This window comes from Tursiops truncatus, chromosome 13, assembly GCF_011762595.2.
Source record: "Tursiops truncatus isolate mTurTru1 chromosome 13, mTurTru1.mat.Y, whole genome shotgun sequence".
In the NCBI taxonomy this organism is placed as follows: Eukaryota; Metazoa; Chordata; class Mammalia; order Artiodactyla; family Delphinidae; genus Tursiops; species Tursiops truncatus.
The window spans coordinates 24,190,385-24,215,202 of NC_047046.1; the positions used below are offsets into that span (position 1 = coordinate 24,190,385).

The 24,818-nt window shown below is 44.2% G+C and overlaps 1 protein-coding gene across 2 annotated transcripts in view; it reads left to right on the top strand.

Annotated features, from left to right (window-relative positions):
• Nucleotides 1-24,818, top strand: part of SLC5A1 (solute carrier family 5 member 1) — a 51,362-nt gene extending 26,544 nt beyond the window's left edge. For both annotated transcript variants that reach the window (XM_019950562.3, XM_019950563.3), the window contains 10 exons: nt 4,242-4,347; nt 5,432-5,512; nt 7,183-7,403; nt 7,649-7,784; nt 9,187-9,294; nt 13,047-13,197; nt 15,123-15,291; nt 19,577-19,792; nt 21,314-21,419; nt 24,601-24,818. In XM_019950562.3, the coding sequence (XP_019806121.1) occupies nt 4,242-4,347; nt 5,432-5,512; nt 7,183-7,403; nt 7,649-7,784; nt 9,187-9,294; nt 13,047-13,197; nt 15,123-15,291; nt 19,577-19,792; nt 21,314-21,419; nt 24,601-24,818 (1,512 nt within the window). The remainder of the gene's footprint in view (nt 1-4,241; nt 4,348-5,431; nt 5,513-7,182; nt 7,404-7,648; nt 7,785-9,186; nt 9,295-13,046; nt 13,198-15,122; nt 15,292-19,576; nt 19,793-21,313; nt 21,420-24,600) is intronic.

The window sequence follows — 24,818 nt, forward strand, 5'->3', positions numbered from 1 at the left end:
TCAGCTCAGACCCTGATGGAGTCCATCCCCCAGCAGATGGCTTTTTCTGAATTTTACTTTTGAACAGTACTTAGTATGGTCTGCCCTCTTTCTGTGTGATTTCTGCGGTTCCTTACTGGAGGCCTTGCCCAATGTCCTACCAGCTCCACCTGCTGCCCAGAGCCAGCAAACCCTTGAATAATGCACACGAAGGATGATAGCTGCCTTTTATTTGGTGCCAATAGCTTTACTTAGTCTCCAGTAGGGGCTTAACTTATTCCATCTCCAGTCCTCATAAGAGTTCTGTGCAGGTGAGGATTTTTATTTAATTTTCCACTTGATGGAGGAGAAAACTGAGTCTCAGAGAAGTTAAGTAATTTGTCCCAAATCACATAGCTAGTGTATTGCAAAGCCAGGACTGGAGTCTGGGTCTCTCTAGTCCCAGTGTCTGTGTTCTCACAATTCTGCTCTGTGCTTGGATGGGATGAAGGCATAGGATAACAGGATAGATCATCTAGTTCTATGATCTATGCTCCCATTTTACAGAGAAGAGAAGGGGCTTTGTGGGGTCAAACAGTAGCAGAACTAGATTGAGAAGCAGAGTCCCTGATACTGAATCAAAACCTTTTGACATTATGTCCCCTGGCCTTCTAAGTCCAGTACAAACAAGTCAAAATTCAAGACCTTGGGGAAAATTTAAATAGCCAGTTAAGTGACCTTCCAATTTAAATGAGTTTCTGAGAGTAGGATTTGAGAGGACTGTAAAGGGAGAACATCAGCTGCACACTGGGTGTATAAGGGATCTGCAGGTGGGACATCTAGGCAGTGGGGAAGGACAGGGAAGGGTCAGACAGGCAAGACTTTGTAAATTTGGCTGACTTCAGGTTCACCATGGGTCACAGAGCATGAAATCTTTAAAAGGATTGCACTGATATTGACTGTACTTGCTAGGAGCTCACATTAAGATACACGAATTCAGGGCTTATGAACAAAAGGAAAGAATTGTTAGTTAACAAAGTAAGGTAATCAAGTATTTACATTGCACACAAACGGAGATTAATCACTATTGTTGTGTGTGTGTGTAGGCATGGGTAAGAAGAGAGGAGTGGCCTTGTGATATCCATGTCCAGACAGGGAACAATCAGGGACCTACCAGGAAGGCTTTGGGAGGATGCAGGGATCCAGTGGGCATGTAATTGATAGGAGAGAAAAAGTGAAATGCATTTCAGGTGGAGAGTCCCAGATGTGGCCCAGGCCATTGAACAGGGGTGGTGTGGAGTCTTGACTATGGCTGCCATCTTGTGGCTATGTCCTTTTGGTTTCTGAGACTCAGACTTGATTATTCCACCCAGACTTGATTATTCCTCCATGTAATCCTGAATTTTATAGGCTCCTTCCCGCCCACCCACTCCTCCCCAGCACCCTGCCTTACCAAGTTCGGAGAAGCATTCTGTTCTGTAAAATTTCCTGGCATTATCTGTCTTATTCAAACGTGCACAATCACTTGAGATAAAGCCTCAGATTTTATGAATTACATGTGATGACCAAATGTCCCTATTTATATTTCCTGGGGCTATTATCACAGATCACAACTGTAATAAACTTTTATAGCAACTATGCTATCTGTTTTGGATCCTTGGGTGAAAATAAGAGCTTCGGAGCTTGCTTAAGTTTTGAATGCTTATCACCTGGTTCATTCACTCACAAATGGAAAGAGAAATCTGAGTAATGGGGCTCTCCATCTCAAACCTCATTGCCAGGCAAGATCTACTGGGTGCTCAGATACAACTAGGACTAGAATGGGCAGCAAATGAACACATGTAAAATCCCAGGATTTCAAACATTAGAGCTGAGACTAAACAAACTACCCAAGGCTTATGGTCAGAGACTGTTACTGTAAGAGGTTTTCCAACTGGATCTGTATTTATTGTCCCCTGTGAGTTCCATGGAGCTTGTTCAGCCAGACTTTCAAAGTGGTGGGCTAAATCCAACTTCCTGTTTCTGTAAATAAAGTTTTATTGGAACACAGTCATGCCCATTAATTGATGTATCATCTACGGCTGCTTTCAAGCTTCAACGGCAGGCAGTCTTGAGCAGGTTGGAAAGCAACTGTATGGCCTGCAAAGCCTAAGACATGTATGAAGTGAGCCTTTACAGAAAAAGTTTGCTGACCCCTGGCCTAGAGGACCATAATTGTTTAGTTCACTTCAAGTTAGTTTTGCTTAGCAGCACTGGGGAAATTTGCTTGTTCCCTTATTCCCTCCCTCCCTCCCTTTTCCCCTACCTCCCTTCTTTCCTTCCTTCTTTCCTTTTTTTCTTCTTTATTAAGAGCTAAGAGTAGTTTAGAGAAGGAGCATTCTGAGATGAGCTGTGAAATAAATGATCTCATAGGATTAGAGGAGAGTTCTTTTATATCAAAGTTGGTGGTATATTCCCTATCCAGTCCCTGATTTTTATAAATAAAAAAGTAATGAAATGCTTCAAACATACAGTAAAGTACTATACTAATACCACCACCAGGATTCTGTAGATCTAAACAGCTTATCATTTTTTTTTAAAAAGAAATAAAACATAACAGATAAGGCATATCTATACCCTTTTGACCCTATTTCCTTCCTTCTTAAAAGGTAAACACTATCTTGAACTTGGTATGTATTCTTCTGGTCTATTTTTTAATATTTTTACTACATGATGTGTGTATAGCCATATATCCATCCAGCCAAGTAGAAGGTTCTTTATGGAGCTAAATGAGGCAGGGAGAAAAAGAACTGCATCAAGAACTGGTGAATTTGGGGGTGAAGAGGGAGCAATTCTCCCTAAATTTACATGAGATAATCTAGATAAAACCACCTATCAACAAGCCTGCCACACAAGAGGTTCGTGGTGATGCTCTGGTTGTGTCTGAGTCAAGATGGATCCCATCTGTGCAGAGGAGATAAAATTATGATGTAGCTAACATCTCTCTCCACTCCAGGGTGAGGCGGGATTTCCCTCTCATGGACTCCAGCACTCAAACTTGCTTTTGGGAATAGATCAGATAAACCTTTTACACTGAGGTGTAAATGAAGGATAATAGCCTATAGCAGCAGTCTACAAAGTGGGTTGGGAGGAACCTCAAGGTGTTAATAGTTGTTCCTTGGCAAACAGAGTTCCACAGTTATATAAGTTTGTGAAGGGTCATTTACTATGTTTTCCTCCTGGGGATTCACAGTATATTAGAGGCTCAGAGAAGTTGTGTGGTAAAGAAACTGCTTTAACTTTATTTAATCCAGTATTTCACAGACCTCTTTGACTATGGAATTCTTTTTTTTTTTATCTTGTAATATCTATTATCATCTTGAATAAATCTTGTTGGGAAATTTAGGAATAGAGCATGACTCTCAGGTATTCATATCATTTTTTTAATAATTAATTAATTAATTAATTAATTTATTCTTGGCTGTGTTGGGTCTTTGTTGCTGCGCACGGGCTTTCTCTAGTTGCGGTTTGTGGGGGCCACTCTTCGTTGTGGTGCATGGGCTTCGCATAGCAGTGGCTTCTCTTGTTGCGGAGCGTGGGCTCTAGGCGCGTGGGCCTCAGTATTTGTGGCACATGGGCTCTAGAGCGCAGGCTCAGTAGTTGTAGTGCATGGGCTTAGTTGCTCTGCAGCATGTGGGATCTTCCTGGACCAGGGCTCAAACTTGTGTCCCATGCATTGGCAGGCAGATTCTTAACCACTGTGCCACCAGGAAAGTCCTCCTTTTGTTTTTATTTTTATTTTATTGAGGTAAGAACACTTAGCTTGCCCTCTAGCCACTTGACAGGTTTTGAGTGTATAATACATATTGTTGACTAGGTACGATGTTGCATGGCAGATCTTTAGAGCTTATTCATCTTACTTAACTGAAACATTATACCTGTTGATTAATAACTCCCCCTTCCTCCAGCCCCTGGTAACAGCCATTCCAGTCTCAGATTTTATGAGTTTGACTATTTTAGAAACCTTGTATACATGGAATTGTACACTACTTGTCTTTCATATTCTCAACTGGGGATAAAAATATGAACCTCTAATTGTGGGAGTTCAGCCAAAGGGCAAAGGGGTGTGGGCCAACGTGGAGCCTCGGAAATCACAGGCATCGGCACTACTTGGGAGTTGGCTTCTGCTAATCCCTCCAAGTTCTCCTCCCTCGTCCCTGCCGCTGACGTGCCTCAGCCAGGCCCCGTGCACCCTGCAGCCAGTGGCCCCTCTCTCCCCAGCCCCACCTCTTCTCTCCTTCCAGGCAGACATCTTCTCTGGGGCCATATTCATCAACCTGGCCTTGGGCCTGAATCTGTACCTGGCCATCTTTATCTTACTGGTAATCACTGCCCTTTACACAATCACAGGTGAGTCCCCTCGAATGACTCAGCCCAAGCCCAGCTTGGGGTTAGGCACTTGTGAAGACGTGGCTTCTCCTCTCAAGGAAGAGATCCACCCAGGAAACAGTTCGAGGAAACAGTTGTAGGTGGCCCCAGAAAAATCCAGTGCTGGTGGGAACAGTCAGGACAGCTTCTTACAGGAGGTGGGACAGGGTTTGGCTTTGCAGGTTGTGGAGAGAACTTGGCTGAGTCGGGAGAAGCAGGGAGGGAGTGCCAGGCTCGGGGAGAGGTGTGAGCAAGGGAATGGAGTCAGGAATGGGAGTGGCAGTGCCGGGGCAGGGTGAGCAAGCAGATGAGTTCAGCTGGAGGAGGGGCATCAATGGGAGGTAGCTGAGGGTGGGGGGTGTAGACGATGCCAAGACCTGATAGTTCAAGTGGGGTCACAGTGCGGGGGCCTTGGAAGCCAGACAGAGGCCTTGGATTTGATGTGACAGGGACTGGGAGGCACTGTAGGGAGGAAGGGAGGGAGTGACACACAGAGACCTTAGAGGAAGGCTCCAGAGGTGACCGGAGAAGCCGGCGGCACTAGTGACCATGGGGCACCTTTGCAGAGGTTGCTCTGCCCAGTTAGGGGAGCCAGGGCCAGCGACGGAGCTTGCTGCCCAGCTGGAGCCCCATGGTGCTGGGGATAAGAAGTTACTCAGATGGCCTGAGAGAAGAGAGAGTGGACTGATTTGGTTATGTCCCCAGACATCTTGTAGAGATGTCAGCTCTTTGCTCTTCCCTGCCTTTGTTTGCGCAGATGCTTCTCACCATAGCCATTTCCTGGCTTAAAGCGGTCACATCAAGCTCTCCGTCCTCAAATAGGGAGAAACATTCTCTCCCCAAGGCCCTTCCAGCATTTCTGTGAAAAGTGGAGATACTGGAACATGCTGGGTGGCAGACCTCTGTAACAGGACAAGGGAGGGAAGGAAAGGAAGGCAGACTGAGGGGTGCAGAAGGTGTGCAGAGGGAGAGGAGTGCAGGTGGCGGTGAGGGTGGGGAAAAGAGGTGGGCTGACAGGTTGCCCTCCTACCTGAGGTTAGATGCCTTGTCTCCTTTGCTTGCTCAGGGGGCCTGGCGGCTGTGATTTACACGGACACCTTGCAGACGGTGATCATGCTGGTGGGGTCTTTTATCCTGACTGGGTTTGGTAAGTGGGGCTGGGGCAGGCTGAGGAGGTCGGGGGGCAGAGGTAGAGGCCCAGGGAGAAAAAACAAGTCCAGCCTCCCTGTCTGCTGCTGTCCTAGACAGTGAGCTGGGTATGCTCTGCTCTCCCCAGGGGAGTAGACTGGCCTAGATTGGCAGTCACTGTGGGTGTGCAAGGGACACCTTCCCTAGCCCTGGAGGTTTCAGGCTGGGCCCGGCCCAGACAATACCTGGATTCCTTGCTGCCCTCTCTAGACAGTCTGGGCCAGTGGGCCCCAGTGTGGGCCGCTGATGTCACGAGAGGTCTTCTCTCCACAGAGAAACTGGACTTAAAAAGGATAAGGCTAAATATCTATTAGGCTAAATATATTTAAATGTTGCATCTTAAATCTCAGATTATGTCATCTACATTTTGATGTTAAATGTCCTTTCTTTTATGAATGACCATTTTCTTATTTATTTCTTGATTTGGTAAAATTTAAAAAATCAGCCACAAAGTAAGTCAGAAAGAGAAAAACAAATACTGTATGCTAACACATATATATGGAATAAAAAAAAAAGGCTCTGATGAACCTAGGGGCAGGACAGGAATAAAGACGCCGATGTAGACAATGAACTTGAGAAGACTGTGGGGGTGGGGGTAGGGGAAGCTGGTACGAAGTAAGAGAGTGGCATGGACATATATACACTACCAAATGTAAAATAGATAGCTAGTGGGAAGCAGCTGCATAGCACAGGGAGATCAGCTGGGTGCTTTGTGACCACATAGAGGGGTGAGATGAAGAGGGTGGGAGGGAGGCTCAAGAGGGAGGGGATATGGGGATATATGTATACATATAGCTGATTCACTTTGTTATATGCAGAAACTAACAAAACATTGTAAAGCAATTATACTCCAAAAAAGATGTTAAAAAAAAAATCAGCCACTCTGTAATCCCCGTCCTCTCAGTTTTGAAATTTTATTTGTCTATGAAATCCTAAGGACAAGACTGGAAACCCTACAAATAGAGGTACTTGTTATGGGAGGACATAAAATGCCATTTTATTTTTAAGGGGGCCTATGCTCTCTGTGTGTCCTCTGAAGCTTCTTATCCTCTCTCTATGCAATGTTTTCCAAGAGCTTCCATTTGATTTTCCCCGGTGGTCCTCAGGGGTCTGGAGCAGGGGAAAGGAATGCCTTATTCTGCAGCACAGGGTCTGGAATGCCTTATTCCCACAGCCAAGAGGTGGCAGGGCTCCAGACTTCCTCACCCATTCTTTCCCATCCCACCACACTGCTGGGACTGGGGGCCTAATCTGTGTCTGTGTCCAGAATCCCAAAGGCCACTGCTGATAGCAGGGGGTGAGGGGAAAAACAGAGTCTTTGAATCTGGTTCAAAAGCAAGGTCTTTCTTTTAATAATTCAAATACTTTCCCTTTGTAAAGAAGTTTATGGTTGGAGTACTTTCACAGGTTGTTGCTTTGGACCCTCACAGTAGCCCCCTGAGGGGGCTGGGCAGGGTTAATAATCCCATTCTATGGATGAGAAAGCTGAAGCCCAGAATGGGACAATGACTTGCCCAAGACCCCACAGTGAGGGCTCTGGCTGTGGGTTTCTCAGGCATCCACAGGAAGAAACTGCTATGAAGAGTTGAGAATTTCATGATGTTGACTTATGTTACCACTGTTTTCCAGCTTTTCACGAAGTGGGAGGGTATGATGCCTTCATGACGAAATACATGAATGCCATTCCAACTGTGATTTCTGATGGAAACACCACCATCAAGAAAGAATGCTACACCCCAAGGGCTGACTCCTTCCACATCTTCCGAGATCCTCTCAAGGGAGACCTGCCATGGCCTGGGCTCATCTTTGGGTTGTCCATCCTCGCCCTGTGGTACTGGTGCACAGATCAGGTACCCATGCTGGATGTGTTGGGAGGAGAGGGTCTTCCCCAGGGTGCTACAGAGACTCCTGTTTGCCTGTGGCTTGTGGGGCTGGGAAAGGTAGGGCAGGGCTCACGTGGTCTGAGGGCTGCTGAGCCTCGGTGACATCAGAGTGCCAGGCCAAAGACCCGGGATGGTGGGGGAAGCTGGGGTGGTTAGAGCCTGTTGTGGGGTCTCTTGCCTACACCCCTCCCTCACTGGGCTTTCCCGGGCAGGTCATTGTGCAGCGGTGCCTCTCGGCCAAAAACATGTCACACGTGAAGGCTGGCTGCATCATGTGTGGGTACCTGAAGCTGCTGCCCATGTTCCTCATGGTGATGCCAGGGATGATCAGCCGCATCCTGTACACAGGTGATGCCTTCTGCTGGACTTGCTGGCCTCTCTCTTCCATTTTCCTGGCTCCAAGTCACTTCTAAAGTCCTGTAGATCCCTGTTTCTTTTTTTCTGCCCTCTTCTTTTCTTGCCATGATTACCAAGCATTATTGTATCCCCCTGCCCCAGACAGTGAGCAACTTGAGGCTGCAGAATGTGTGGAGTTGTGTTCCCTGGTTCTTTACATTGGCAATTATTTTTCCCCTTTTGCAAATTCTCTGAAGTCATGACGTGCCTCCAACTATAGCTTCTTCTAGCTAATATTTACTTATTTTTTGCTCTGTCTTCTCCCCAACCCCCAGGCTATAGTAGTGTGTATGATGCCCTTAATGTCAAAGGACCGCAGCCAGTCTCTAACTGCTTGCTGCCCTGTTTCCTGGACCATTTCTGTGAAGCGGCCCCGAGCCTTGCACTTTGCTATCCAGGGTGTTAGATTCTTCCTTGGCCTGTTTGTGGCCTCTCCTACACTTCCGTTTGCGTGTGTTTTTCGGTCAGCCATCATAGGTCCAAACTGTTTCCTGGAATATAAAATAATGGCAAAAAGAGAGCACCACAGAGTGAAAGTTTGATGAGCACCTTCCAAAATGAAGACAAGACAGTCTGGGGCCACTTGTTGCCGTTGGCTACATGCTCCTAATAGTGCTTTCACCCTCCTATACTGGCTCACCTGTCACGAGAAAAATATATCTAACTGAAGATTTTAAAGTATAATGGATATAACACACAGACAAATATTTGAGGTGGTGCTGTGATGATTTGGTACTATATGGGGCAGCACTAAATGACCTACCTGTAGTAGGTACCTAATAAATGCGTGTAGATCTGAATTCTATAGAAGTTTTTAGAACTTCCTCCAAGTCTCTAGGTCATGTCCCCTTCCCCTCCCAGGTTACTGCCTTTCTATTTCTAGCCCAGATTTTCCACATCTGGGAAGTTCTACCCCACATTCCTCCCGCTGGGGAATTCCCTTAGTTGTCTAGATGTTCAACCCTACTTGCAAGAGCTGTTGAAAACAAACCTCAAAATTAGGAACAGCAAGTCACTGTGATCTTCAGGAGAAACAAGAACACAGTCACTGCTGAGCAGAGTAGCTAGCTAAAGTCTGAGGACCATGCCCTCTCCTTTCCTACGTAAGCATTTCTTTGCTTCTCCCTCATCTGCCTAGGAACTGTCTTTCCTCCCCAGGCAGAGCTTGGGAATGGTCAGGACCAGCAGGGCAGGGGGATGGCATGGAAGGGCTTAGTGGGAGCTGTGCTCTTTGTGGAACCATGTGAGGGCCATGGGCAGGAACGTCCTATTTGAAGCCCTGTCTTAAGAAGGTGAATCTTGGAAATAGTTCCCGGATGTCTGCTTGCTGACATGACTCTTCATCTCTCCTCAGAAAAAATTGCCTGCACTGTGCCCTCGGAGTGTGAGAAATATTGCGGCACCAAGGTTGGCTGTACCAACATGGCCTACCCGACCTTGGTGGTGGAGCTCATGCCCAATGGTGAGAGTTGTCCCTGCTGGCAGGGTCTTTCTTGGGAGGCTGATTGGGCTTGGGCTCTATCTACATAGCGGTCTGTGGGCCTTCTGGGGCAAAGCCGTTTCTGAGCCTGGGGTGCTAGTAGGGAAAGCCTCATTCCGGGCATCCTCAGTTTTTGAGCAGGTCTTGCCTTAGTAGGGAGGAGACATCTGGCTTGGTTGGGCTCCATGAGTCCTGGCACTTGTCCATCAGTCAGGCATGGAAAGGAGATGATCTGAAAACATGTTAGGGAAAAACACGACTTTTTCATGCTCATCTAGAAAGTCTTTCGATGCTCTCCAACAGACATTAACATGAGGCTTGAACTAAATGGAGTTTTACCTGGAGAATGAATTGACTTCCAGGCTGTTCCAAAGAAAAACATGGAGAGAAAGGCAAAGAGCAATTTTAGCTCTAGAATGAGGAAGTTCAAGGCAGTAGGTAGATTGGATACAAGGGGGTTTCTCATTATACAGAATGTGGTGTCCTAAGAAAGTGAATACTTAGAGTCCAGAATAGTTAGTTTTGGGGTAGACCTGTATGGTTACTGTTCATCTTCATGTTGAAGAAAAATCTAATTCTGGCTTAAGGGATGGAAATCTCATTAGGTTAGGGGTCCCAGGAGACAAAAAATTCAAAGGTATTGATCAGGAAAATTTAGAATAAACATAAAATTTTATTACTGAAAGGAAACATGGAGACCATCTAGTCAAACCTGTTCATTTTACAGTTGGGGAAATTGAGGCCTACAGAGAGAAAGTGACTTTTCCAAGGCCACACAGTAACTCAGCGTCTGGCATGGTTAACTCAGCTGAAGACTAGAATTTAGGAATTTGGATTTTTTTTTTTTAAACCACAGACTGGATAGATGACCTTGGGCAAACCCTTTGCATTCAACTTCTATAAAAATGGGAGTAATAGTTAACTATTCCACTGAGCTGGGTTGCTTATTAATTAAGGTTGCAATTAACAAGAATCATGGCTCTTTTAGAGTTCTGGCTGGGATTCTGGCCTCTGTGGCGTGCTTATGCTATTTCCTTAGACTGGCAGATCCTGGGTGAGGACTGTAGCTCTGAATACTGTGCTAGAGTGGATTGTGCATGACAGAAAGCTGTGTGGCACATAGGACACCAAAATGCTGCTTTTGCATGTACCATTGTCGTTCCTCCCATTTGGCTGGAATCTGGCTTCTGTAAACACCAGATTCCCCAATGATCTCTCCATGCTAGATCAAATAGATATTTTCCATTGGTCCCTCAGTAGCATTCAGCATTATTGATCACTCATCTTTTTTGAGTTATTCCCTTCTCTTGGATTCCATAACACTATCCTCTTCTGTTTGTCTTCCCCCCCCGCCCCCTGCCCCCATCCTTTCCAGCTGTTCCTTTTTGTCTCATTTGCAGATTCAGCCTCCTTCACTCAGTCAGTAAATATTCCCCCACCAATCCATCACCAAATTCTGTCCATTTTACCTCCTAAGTATCTCTTATATTCATCTACCTCCTTCTCTTGTTATCGCCATCACTCTACTCTGATATACCGTTACTTGTTGCCTGGACTGCTCTAAAATTATGTTAAACAAATATTTGTTGTGTGAATAAATGAACGTGAGTCTGAGAAGAGTATCATACAGAGGGAAGAAAACTCTGTCGCAGCTGAGCAATTAACTGGTAAAGTAACTCCGAGCGAATGGCAGAACTAAGACTTGAAGCCTTACCTACTGACTCCTTGAAATGGATCTTTGTTTTATTAATTGAAAAATGAGATAGTTGGATGAGATGGTCTTTATAACTCCTACTATAGCTCCAATAGTCTGTAGTCTACATGATAGACACTCAAGTGGGACCATTAAAAAAAATGTCCCAACAAATGACAAAATAATCAGAATAGGCAACCTTTATTTTTCTTCTTGTGAGGCTGTAGATGAAAACACAGCTATAAAATTATTTACAGATACAATACCTAGAAGGTGACAGAACCATGTTCCAAAAAGATCTCAAGAAGCAGGAATGTTGACTCAAAGCTAACCAGCTGAAGTTTAGTAGAGATATATGTCAAGTTCTATTATACAGGGATAGTACAAGAAACTGAAGATGTTTAGCTTGGAGAAGAGAGAGTTCAAGAGAATATGAGTTGTCTTTGAATATGTGAAAGATGGAAAAGTGGATGAAGAGTAATACCGCTTCTGGTGGGTGGCTGAGGCTATCAACAGGCAGATATCTGCCTAGTTAGGACTGTCCAAGAGGGAGCAGGCTCCTGTTGCTGCAGGGTTTAGGCAGAAGAAAAGTTGTGGAAAGGATTTGTGTGTCAGATGGGTGGTAGGCCTAGGTGACCCCTAAGGTTACCTTTACTTCTGGGATTGTACTCTCAATAGTGGGCCCTCAGCATGGCCTGGCCTCCTAGCCTCAGTAGGGACAACCTCGTGCTCTCCTTGGTTAGTATTTCACAGAGATGTGAAACTATCACCACAGTCAATTTTAGACAATTTTCGTCATGCCCCAAAGAAATCTTGTACCCGTTAGCAATCACTCTATGTTTCATCCTAGCCACCCCACAGCCCTAGGCAACCACGAATCCACTTTTTGTTTCTATGGATTTGCTTAGTCTGGACATTTCATATAAATGGAATCATGTACAATATTTGTCCTTTTGTGTCTGGCTTCTTTCACTTAGCATAATGTTTTCAAGGTTCATCCATGTTGTAGGCATGTACTAGTATTTCATTCCTTTTTTAAAAGTGATATTCCACTGGATGGATATACCACATTTTGTTTATCCATTTATCAGTTGATGGACCCTGTGTTGTTTCTACTTTTTGGCTATTATAAATAATACTGTTATGAACACCCATGTACAGGTTTTTGTACAAACCTATGTTTTTATTTCTCTTGGGTAGATGCCTAAGAGTGGAATTGATGGGTCATATGTTAACTCTATGTTTAACTATTTGAGTAAATATTTACCACAGTGGTGGTACCATTTTACATTACTGCCAGCAATGTATGAGGGTTCCTATTTCTCCACATCATTACCCATGCTTGTTATTATCTGTCTTTTTAAAAATTATAGCCCCTCCAGGGGGTGCAAAGAAGTATTTTATTGTGATTTTGATTTGAATTTCCTTGATGCTTAACAACTTTTCATGTGATTATTAGCCACTTTATCTTCTTTGGAAGAGTGTCTGTGTAGGTCCTTTGCCCATTTTAAATTAGGTTGTTTGTCTTTTTATTATAGAGTTGTAGGAATTTTTTATATATTCTGTATAATAGACCCTTATTAGATATATGCAAATATTTTCTCCCATTCTATGGGCTGTCTTTTCACTTTCTTGAAACCTTGTCTTTTGAATCCTAGTTTAACTATTTCTTCATTATCATTAATCTTTTGAGTGAGAGACCTTGTAAAAGTCTGCTCAGATGGAAACACGTACACACACACACACACACACACACACACCACCATCACCACCACCACCATCACCGCCACCACCATCAATCACCCAACAGCAAAGCATTTACCTCATGTGTATTTTGTCCCTAGCTCTTTGTTGACTGCTGTGGGCTTACAATGTATTTTTAAGCTACAGTCCATTCCTTAAAGTTCTAATCTTTCTGGAGAGATAATCAGAGAATATGGTGTGGTGTAAGAAGGCAAAAAACTTTCTAAGTCTTCACACTTTCCAAGCACAAAAGAGCTGAGGTTCTCCATGTACCACTCAGAACCTCCTTTTCTTTCAGGACTTCGAGGCCTGATGCTGTCAGTCATGTTGGCCTCTCTCATGAGCTCCCTGACCTCCATCTTCAACAGCGCCAGCACCCTCTTCACTATGGACATCTACACCAAGATCCGGAAGAGAGCATCTGAGAAAGAGCTCATGATTGCAGGAAGGTAAGTTCAGCTCCCCCTGTCATGCACCATAGAAAGCTTGAATGATCAGAGAGTTTCCCTCAAGCTGGGGAAGATTGGTACATGCTGGGTAGAATGGGAGTAACCTCTGTGGCAAGTTATATTTGCTTTCAGTGGCATTTAACTTTAAATTAGAGAGCATCAAACAATGTCCTTCTGAAGCAGGAAATGACATCAGAGATCATTTAATCTAACCTCAGTTTATCAATAAACAAGATGAGGCTTCTCCTGCCCAAATCAGGAAGCAGAGGCAGGACTGGAACCCATGGCCAACTGAGTCCTTGTCCAAGGCCCTTTATGCTGTCCCACGCTTTCTTTCTCAGCCCTCCACACTGCAGCTCTCCTCACTGGACTTCTTTTAGACCCAGGTGCCTCCAGTACCTTGACCCTTTGCTGTAACATTTTTCAGGACCATTGTGAGGATTTGGTGATATTATGCTTGTGAACATGCTTTGTAAAGTCTAAAATACCAGGCTATGTGCACGCTTGTAATGGGCACAACAGGATACTGAATGCAGTAAGCATCAATCCATGGGTCAGGTGTGCCCATTATCCCGATTATCATGGAGCAGATGCTCTGGATAGAGGATTAGCAGAAGCTCTGCTGTGTCTCTCCATGGGGCTAAGGCAGGCCAACCTCCTCAGGGGAGGTGGAAAAAGTCCCTGGGATGTCTGTCAAGGGAAAGGTTCCCAGGGAATGCTGCCACCTCATAAATCTCATGAGCAAGATTAGGGCAAAGGAAGGAAAGGAAAATGGCAGGCCACTTTCAGGAGATGAGACACCTGGCACTCAGGGGAGGTCTGACCACTGGGCCAGAGTCCACCACTCTGCTTCACCGGAAGCAGCACGGTTACCCTGACTGGGTTTTCCTTAGAAAGAAGTTTACTGGTGTTTTTCTGCTATTTATAAGGCTCAAGATGCAACATGGGAAGAAAACCATTTTGTTGCTTTGCTCAGGGCTGGACCTCTTGGCCTGAGATTATGTTGGGGCTCATATATTTTTTGTGCATCCAATGACTGCTGCCCAGGGGTTTGTCCCTGTCCTAGATGAACTTACAGTTACATGAAACAATTCCAAACTTTGCTGTGGCACCTGTAAGAGCAATCAAGGGCTCAGAGAAGGGATAGATGAGTGCACCATGCAGTAGCTGAGGAAGGCTCCTGGGGGAGCAGCATCCAAAATGGTGGATAAGAGTTGGGTAAATGGGAGGCAGTGGGAAGGGCATTTTAGAGGGAGAAATATGTGAGTGAAAACACTGCCCTGCAAAGGTTAGCTTAAGACTCTTGCCTTAAATTCAGGTAGGAGAGATAAGAGAATCACAGCCTTCCTTCTATTTAAATCCAGAGGTTATAAGGAACCCTCCAATCTGTTCAGGACTTGAAGTGAAACTCAAAAGGAGGAAAGCTAGAGAATTCCCTAGTGGTCCAGTGGTTAGGACTCTGTGCTCTTGCTGCCAAGGGCGCAGGTTCAATCCCTGGTTGGGGAACTAAGATCTGCAAGCCACGTGGCGTGGCCAAAGGAAAAAAAAGGAGAGCTGGCTCCAAGGTCCATACTCTGTTCCTATACTCCACTGCCTCTCAAAGTGGGATTCTCTCCTGGTGGTTACTGGGTCTACTTTACTATTGAAAATCAAGTGCATTTTACTTACAGGTGAAGAAGATTTTCCTGAAGAAGCAGAATACAGAAGAAAAGAGTCTCAGTGAATTTGCTAATTATTTTTCTTTGCTGTGGTCATATAAAACTTTATATCTATCTATCTATTTTTATGTGTACATCTATATTTGCTAGTTATATATACACACACACACACACACACACATATATATATATATATACACACAGTGATATATATTTATTCATGTGGAGGCATTTATTGACACGCTATTGTGGGGGCTTTGATTTCAGGTTGTTCATGCTGGTGCTGATTGGCATCAGCATTGCCTGGGTCCCCATTGTGCAGTCAGCACAAAGTGGGCAGCTCTTTGATTACATCCAGTCCATCACCAGTTACTTGGGACCACCCATTGCAGCTGTCTTCCTGCTTGCTATTTTCTGCAAGAGAGTCAATGAGCAGGTAGGTATCATACATGTCTAGAAAAATCATTCTGGAACAGAAATTCCCATCTGGATTTGTATATTCTCTGGGAGGGATTCTATTTCCCAGAGATCTTAAGCAGGAATGAATGTGCTGCTGAGGGTTTATATGGAAAAGCCTCCAGGGACCATGGGACTCTCCTGGGTTCACATACTCTCGGACTTCCCTCTTCTCTTTGCTGCATGTTCCAAATTAATTCCCAACTAATGATGTATGTTTTCCATCCACTCCTGGTGATTTTGACCCAACTGCATGGCACTCCCTGGGAAGTTTGTAGCCCCTGGGTGAGCAGCTCCAGAGGAAGTTCTAGCACAGGCTACCTCCTTGGTTCGGCAGTGAGCTAGATTTTCCAGCCAGCACTTTTCAGGGCCCAGTGAAGGACTAAGTAGTGATACTCAAGCAGGATAGGGATGAGGGACTGTCAGGAATCTCACCTGTTGAGAGAGTTTGTGTGTGTGGATAATGGAAGACTCAGCTGGAAAGGCAGGTTAAGGTTAGACTAGGCACAGTCCCTTTGAAAGCCAGGCTGAAGAATTTGGGCCATCAGTGGGGCAACGTTGCAGATTTTGAAGCACCACGAAAAGAATGCCTTTGGATAAGGCTTCTGACTGGGATGTTGCTCAGTGTCTCTGTATCCAACCATCTCTATGCCTGGGAAGGATTGGGAAGGGGTAGGGGTGTTGACTATGTAGCTGACTGTCTGAAACAATATAAACAATGATGTATTTTTGGTTAGACAACCCCTTTCTCTCAATAGGACAGAGACAGATATATATCAGGGAAACACTTCACTGCAGTGACCCAGAGTTGAGGTGTGTGAATCACAACACGTGTCTCTCTTCCTTTGTCATTTGCCATTAGGAACATAGTCCAGATTTGCTGGGAACACAAAACTGGGTGCATGGATAAGTGGCCTTGAGAGATCAGAATTAAACCTGCAAGTGATCTTGGAAAGTTAGGGAAATTGGCACACATCTTGGAATACGTTTCAATAGGGATTGACAGAAACTGGTTCACTGGGAGATTTCTAAAATTCAGGTAAGGAAAGTGTGGCTAGAAGCCCAACTGGGTATTGCAGTGGGCCACAAGCAGACTCAGTTCAGCAATGGACCAGAGCTTTCAAAAAGTAAGGCTAGGGACTTCCCTGGTGGTCCAGCGGTTAAGACTCCAAGCTCCCAATGCAGGGGGCCCAGGTTCGACCCCTGGTCAGTGAACTAGATCCCGCGTGCCGCAACTAAGACCCAGCACAGCCAAATAAATAAATATTAAAAACAAAAGTAAGGCTAAGAATTGGAATAGATTGTCATGGTTCTCAACTGGGGGTAATTTTTCCCTTTCCCAGGGGATATTTGGTGATGTCTTGGAACATTTTTTTTTCGTATCTGTGAACATTTTAAAATTATATTTCATATTTTAAAATTTTGGTCAAACAGAAATTGCTTTGATACCCCAAATCCAGATTATTACCTACATTTCAAAATTCCTTAAGGAAAGGTTCAGTTTATCCTACTATTTTGATTTCCTTGGTAGGAGATATAGCTATATATCTTTATGTCCATGTCTATGACACTCTGAAAGGAATAAACACATTTTGTTAGCATTGTTCTCCTTTATTTGGCAGTTATTTATAACCACTTTTCAACTAACTTCAGAAGTATTCCAAGTTATTAAAGGGAGTGCTTTTTGGGTATGTAAACACCCAATAACTACTGTATTGGGAACATTTCTTTTAATGGTGCACTAAATTCATCTCTTTAATTAGGAAATGAGACGACTAATTTTCACATCATAAATGCAACATTCTCTTATTTCATTATTTTTTTAAAAAATTTATTTATTTAATTTATTTTTGGCTGTGTTGGGTCTTCATTGCTGCATGTGGGTTTTCTCTAGTTGCGGCGAGTGGGGGCTACTCTTTGTTGCGGTGCACAGGTTTCTCATTGTGGTGGCTTCTCTTGTTGCAGAGCATGGGCTCTAGGCACGCGGGCTTCAGTAGTTGTGGCTCGCAGGCTCAGTAGTTGTGGCTCGCAGGCTTTAGAGTGCAGGCTCAGTAGTTGTGGCGCACGGGTTTAGTTGCTCTGCGGCATGTGGGATCTTCCCGGACCAGGGCTTGAACACATGTCCCCTGCATTGACAGGCAGATTCTTAACCACTGGGCTACCAGGGAAGCCCTTATTTCATTATTTTGGAACATTTTTTTTCTTGGCCACGCCGTGCAGCTTGTGGGATTTTTAAAGTTCCCTGATCAGGGATCAAACTAGGGCCCTCTGCAGTGAGAGCACGGAATCCTAACCACTGCATGGCCAGGGAATTCCCATTTGGGAACACTTTTGATTGTTATGATTTGGAGAATGTTACTGGTATCTAGTGGGTAGAGACCAACATTCTACAATGCACAAGACACCCTCCTACCCCACTTCCCCCCACAAAAAATTATCCAGCCCAAATGTCACAGTGCTGAGGGTGAGAAGCCCTGGCCCAGAGTCTCTGGAGAGTAGCACACAGAGACTGCAAAGTGATTCTCAGGACTCATCTCGCACTCTGTTTGCTGAGGGGTGACCAAGTCTTGAGGAAAATTTCAAAGGATCCCAGATTTTTCTTTTTTTCTTTTTAATAAATTTTAAGCTACACTAACTTTTTTTTTTTTTACTTTTAATTAATTAATTTATTTAGGCTGTTGCTGCGTTTTAGTTGCAGCACGCGGGATCTTCGTTGCGGCACGCAAACTTGTAATTGCGGCATGCATGTGGGATCTAGTTCCCCCACTAGGGATCGAACCCAGTCCCCCTGCATTGGGAGCGTGGATTCCCACCCACTGGACTGCCAAGGAAGTCCCCCAGATTTTTCAAGAGCCTCTTGAGAATAGAGACTAAAGGAATAAGAGCAGACTAATTGCCAAAAGAAAAGGAAAACCTAAGCGAGTTTTATCAATACTATTCACACAAACTAAAATTAAGAAATAAATTTTTTACTGAAAAAGTGTATGAGGGACAAACGGGACCTCTTTTTCTTCTTCCTTATTCATTTATTCATCCAGCAGACACTTCCAGATGCCAGCATAGGGCTAGGCATTAGCAACACGCAGGGAATGAATCCTGGTTCCTTCTCTGAGCAAGCTCCCAGTTCAGATGGGGAGACAGGAGCGAATGCATGATTACATGGCAGTGTGGTCGGTGCTGGTGTGGAGGTGTGTCCACAGTGCTGCAGCCACAGCAAGGAGGATGCACCCACCCAGTTCTGTCTAGGCAGAAGGAGAGGAGACCTTCCAGCTAGGGCAAGGTTCCCAGGAAGGGATGAACCTATGCCCTCCTAGGTAGAGAGAATGACCTGTGCAAAGAGACAAGACATGAACATACATGACACGTTTAAAGAATAGCTGGTAATTTAGCACACCTGTAATATACAGTGTCGGGGTACAGATGGCTAGCAAAGGAGCTGTTCAGACCAACACTTGACAAAATCACGAAGCCTTCTTTTGGCCACCCTTCTATGTGCTCACTCTGCTTTGTCATTGGTCCTCTTAAAATATGACCTGTAGACTCAGACCTTGTCCTCTAGGTGAGAACTGACTGAAAGGAAGGAAAGAAGGAAGGAAAGGAGGGAGGAAGGAAGAGAGGGAGGGAGGGAGGAAAGAAAGGGTTTTTTTAAAAACCTGAAAAATTGTCCCCCAATGTTACTAGTCTCTTAAGGGCTTTCCATAATTCTAATATGTAAACCCAAAATTTAATGTAAAAACACACAGTATAATTTTATGTTCTCAAATTAAAAACAGTGACTTTGGATCTATAAAAGGGGGTGATGGAAAATTCCTTTCTCCTCTGTCCCCAAAAGACCCAATTTCTTTTTCCATGTCTTCAAGGAATACAAATTACTTCACAAGTAATTGCTGTACATCTGAATGTGCCTAAATCTGGAGGCTGATGGTAAAAGTAGCTGCAGGTAGAGAAATTCAAATTATTTTTAAAGTTAAAGGGAATTAAGGCCTTAGGTTGCTATTCTAACCAGTTATTAGACACTTTACTCCATTATCTTGTGAATCCTTGTTTTATGACTTACGTAAAATCACATTACTGAAACGTGGTAAACGCAACCACTGAAGGCCTGATGTAACATTCCTAGCCGTATTCTGAACTCCACTGTTTCCGTTTTAGATAGCCTGGAGCTCTCATTTCTCTCACTGTTATTCTTTTGCCTCTGTCCCCACAGTGAATGTGCAGCTGTTTTCTGTATACAGTGTTTCTTAACCCTGGTTTTTCTTTCACAGGGAGCCTTTTGGGGACTGATCATTGGATTTGTGATTGGGGTGTCCCGTATGATTGCTGAGTTTGCCTATGGAACTGGGAGCTGCATGGAGCCCAGCAACTGTCCCACAATTATCTGTGGTGTACACTACTTGTACTTTGCCATCATCCTCTTTGTCATTTCTCTCATCATCATCCTGGCTGTCTCCCTCTTCACCAAGCCCATTCCAGATGTGCATGTGAGTATCCATCTGGGAGACCTGTCCTGCCCTGGTTTCATGTTCATGCTGCAACACCCATCTTGGTTGCCTTTGGCTCAATCAGACGTCACCAACTCACATGACTAAAATAGGCCATCCTTGCTTTTGGTGTCATGTAGAAGGATACAGGACAGAAAACATGGTTTCCCAGTAGAGCAGTGTTACGAGTGTGTCTTCAGCAGGAGTCCTCACAGCAGACCTCATTTCACTCCAGAGGCTATTCTCTGGATCCTGCTCCCCAAGTGACAGCTCGGTACAAGGGAATGAGATCACATGGGCAGGCACAGGGGTCACCCTGGCTTGGATGCTTATGCCCCAGATAGCAACACATATTTCTTGTAACAATCTCCTGGTCATAGCTTCCAGGGGTCCCAGCAAGGGACATACCTGGTTATAAAAATCACCACGTTGAGGGAAATCTGAAGTATGATTTACCCTTTATTTTTTCCCAATTAAGCCTCCAAACAGTTGCCCATAGAATTTAAGAAATTTCAAATAGTATCAAAGTCTAATTGATTCAAGACTTTAAAAATCGCAAGTACTCTTCTTTAACTCTAGATGTCACCCTTGGTTTAGGGTATGTTCGCAGCCCTCCCAATGCAGATGAAGATTACCAATTATGGGTCATTTTTACCATAAGCAATATAGTCTGATAACCCAGCACAGGTGACATTCTATCCTTTTCAGTTTTCCAAGGAACAGAGCTAGAGAGTTAACCCAAGATCGCATTTGTCTGTAGAGAAAGAGAAAGGGTTTTGTTTATCCCTTTCTGGTGCATGGACAAATACAGGGCTTACGGAATCCCTGAGAGACCTTCAGTCTCACTGCCAAATTTTCAAAACTGTGACCAACCTTAATATCAAACAAATATTGCTTTTATAGCAGCAGAACCGCCATCATGGTTAGTGGCCAAATCTGTCACAGGCTCACTTTATGTTGTATTAATTGCTTCTTGATGTCTCAGTTTTTGAAAGTATTGTAGCCCCAAACACATTTAATTCCATGCTTCCTCTTGAAGTAAAGTAGTTTCTGGTTTTATGTCAATAGAAACTGCACCTCCAGCTGTTCCCTGTTCTAAATGGCTTATGAGTCTACAATTCTCCCCCCATAATATAGTACAGAAAACCTGATCTTACACTGCTGGTCTAGATAAATGGGTGTCTAGCCTTGTTTCCCAGCACAGGTGCTAAATGGAACAAATTCACTTATCATATGTAACAAGAGATCATTCATTCAAAACATTTCTATGTTCAAGGCAGTCTCATAGTCTCTGAATATGCACATAGCATAGGGGCTGGTGTGCACGTGTGTAAGATTTATATCCACATTTCCAGCATATTTAGAGATAGTGCTGTGGATGGGAACTGTTATCTGTGTTCTTTATGGTATTGAGAGCCACATTCCTTTTCCTTTCTTGATATACATCTCTTTGTTCTCTCAACTTCTTGGCCCAAGACACTGTTTGGATCTTTCTGCTAACCTGTTCTGCTTTCTCCACAGCTCTACCGCCTGTGCTGGAGCCTGCGTAACAGCAAAGAGGAGCGTATTGACCTGGATGCAGAAGAGGAGGACATTCAAGAAACCTCAGAGGAGACCATTGAAACAGGTGATTTGTGGCTCAGAGCCTATTCCTAAGCCCTAAAGAGTTACTCCTCCAACAGCAAGACCACCTTACTGAAGCCTTCACTAAGTGCCTCATCAAAGCTCAGATCTTTCTACTAGAGGGGAGTGAGGAGTGGGGTGTGGGGTGAGATGGATAAGTGGGTTTTGAGTAGTTTACTCAAGGTCTGGTCAAGGGGAGGAAGGGGATACCAAATCATCCCAGCTCTTCAGTCCCTGGTTTTTAGTGCTCAGTGAGTAAGCGTGGGTGAGATACATGCCACCCTGACTTGGTTTGGGGCTTGGCTAGGGACAAGGGAAGGCTCAGGACTCTTCCGACATAGCCTGTGAGCTGAAAGAAGTTGGAACCAAAGCTATGGTCAGTTCTAGTGATATCAGGGGGATGGGATAGAGGCTCGTAGGGTCTTGTGTCTTACCGGCTTACCACATCATATTTAAAAAATCAAATTTCCCTGGAAGTCCAGTAAGATAATGCTTAGGCAATGCCAAGAGACTTATCCTGATCATGGAGCAATGCTTTCCTCAACTTCTGTGTTGCAGCTTTTCCTCCCTAGATGGGAGGGGTGCACACATGGAAGATGGTTGTGGTGATGTGCAGTGTGCAGAAGTGTGGTAGCACAAGGTCATATGTGTTTTACCTGGTACTGGGCTGGAGGTCTCATCACTCCATCTGAAGGGGAGCATGGATGCTGCACAACAAGGTCTGAATCTGGCCATCAGGAAACTCATAGAACCAGCTCTGGAAAGGGCCCTAGAGATTGTTTGGTCTTATCACCTCATTTTACAGACATGGATATTGAGGCCCAGGAAGGGAGAGGCTTTGCCTATGGTCCCAGCTCTGATGTAGTCTGCTCTGAGATCTCTAAAGACCTCTCAGTTCTGAAATGTAACCCTGCAAGTGCTGGAAGGAACCTAGAGCCATAGGCAGCTGGCCATGGTATTGAAAAAGGCTGCCCCTTCCTGCTTCCTTGGGCCAGGCAGGTGTGAACATGCCCCCTACTTCTCCCACCCCTCAAAGTGTCTCCACATTGAGTGAGAATATCAGATTTGAAAGGAACATGGATGAGGCATATTTTGCATGTTTTAATGTGGAAGAAGAGATTAGCTCTGCACCACAGGGAAGGCTTAAGACAGATGGGTGGAAAGAACTCTTCCAATTTAACTTGAAGTATGGAGGCAGGATAGTGCAGAAACTGTGTGGTATTTGGATTTGGGGAGAACTGAGGTTGAATCCTGAATTCTCTACTTACTACCCTGGGCAAGAGATTCCATTTTTCTAAAGGTCAAGTTCCTCACAAAAGTATTCTAAATGATAGGCTACACTTCATAGCATAATCCTCCACTATAAGCATAATCCTCCACTATAAGAATTGGCTATAGTTATCACCGTCATTACTGATACTTAAGGAAGAGTTTTCTAACTGTGTTTGTCTGGAAAGGGGTGGGCAGCAAGTATGCATCTAACAGGGATGCCATAGAGGAGACTCCTACACTGACTAGAGAACTGGCTTAGTGACTTCTGAGGTTCCTGGCAGCACTTGAATTCTGTTGTTTCTTGAACTCATGGTGAAATCAGACTGAACACTCTGCCCTATTAAAGTTCAAAAAATGAAGATCTCTTGAGGGCTTTTGCAGGCAATAGGTGTGACCCTCAACATTCTCTGAGAAATGGCAGCATGAGGAAACTTGCAGCTGCATCATCATCATCCCCATATCATCACCACCAGCACCATTGTCATCATGACTGATATTGATATGATCATAACATTTTAATTATGAATACTTTAGTCTAGTGATACATTTTAGCACTGCATCATACTTATAAGGCATATAATGCAAGTGTAAGTCTTCCAATTTTACAGATGAGGAAAATGAGACATAAAGACTTTCTCAAGGCCACCCAACTTTTTATTGACCCAGATAACCAGGCATTTCTCACTTGGGCTGGTTAGTGAGCCCAACTCCTTGCTAATCCCTCCCCATTCTCCTATTTTGGTAGAGTTTACTGAAATGGAGGGGTACAAGGAGGTTTGTCTATCTTTTTTATGTGTGTGAGGGAAAAGAGAGGGAATGGAAGGGGACTAACACTTCCTAACCCCTACTACACACTGGGCACTCTCTCAGGAAATCTTATTAATGAAGAAGGTGTTATTTATCCAACTTTACGTATACTTGAATATGAGAGGTGAATTAAGAAGGCCATAAAGTGGATTGACATATATACACTAATATGTATAAAATGGATAACTAATAAGAACCTGCTGTATAAAAAAATAAAATAAAATTCAAAAAAGCAAAAAAAAAAGAAGGCCATAAAGCTGGGTTTTGGTTCCAGTTCTGACACATGTATGTGCTTGACCACTGAGGTTCTTTCCAATTCAGTAAGTCTGTGATTCTTAGAACTGGGAGAGTGGAGAGCAGTGGTCCCTGACCATGGTGCTGAAAACACAGTGGGCTTGATTTTGTATCTAGTGAGTCACAAACCTGAGATTCTAACCCAGGTCTGCCTACCTCTAATGCCACACCTGGGCTCAGGAGACAGAATTAGTTCCCTTGGTGGGCATCCACTTTGAATGGCAAGGTCAGTTGAATGGTTCGACACAGCAGTATCAGATCTTAAGCCCTGGAAGTGTTGATCACTGCTGCCTTGTATCAGGGACTATTCAGACCAATCCTTATCACATGGCTGGATCTGTTGTGAAGCCTTGGGGTTTCCAGGTGTAGCCAGTGCACTCCTGAGTCATGCCAATCTCATTGCTTTTCAGTGATGTAGCAAACAGACATGAGTTTCTGTGTTTGGGAGGTGAGTTTTCCATGTTCTTCATATGTCACAGTCCCCAGCCAATTGTTAACATTTCTCTCTCATAAACTATTATTTCCTGTTTGATTCTGACTGTTCTAAATTAAAATGTATTTACATTGGGCCCAACAGAGATAAAACGTAGGCAAGCTGATCATAAGGATGTAGAATCCATCTATTAACATCATCTTATAATTATGTTTATACAAACATAAATTTGTACCATTTTCATTCTTGCAAACAAGAAAACTGGGAAATGTCTGCAAAATGGCAGATGTTTCATGGAATGGCATCTCCCCTGGAAACCTTTTCTGGTGCCTCCTGCTTCTGTATCCAACAATCCTTTTATGCTTTGCCCTTGAAACAGAAGTTCCTGAGGAGAAAAAAGGATGCTTCAGGCGGGCCTATGACCTGTTTTGTGGTCTGGACCAGCAGAAGGGTCCCAAAATGACAAAGGAAGAGGAGGCAGCCATGAAGCTGAAGATGACAGACACCTCGGAGAAGCCTTTGTGGAGGACGATAGTGAACATCAATGGCATTATCCTGCTGACCGTGGCCGTTTTCTGTCATGGGTATTTTGCCTGA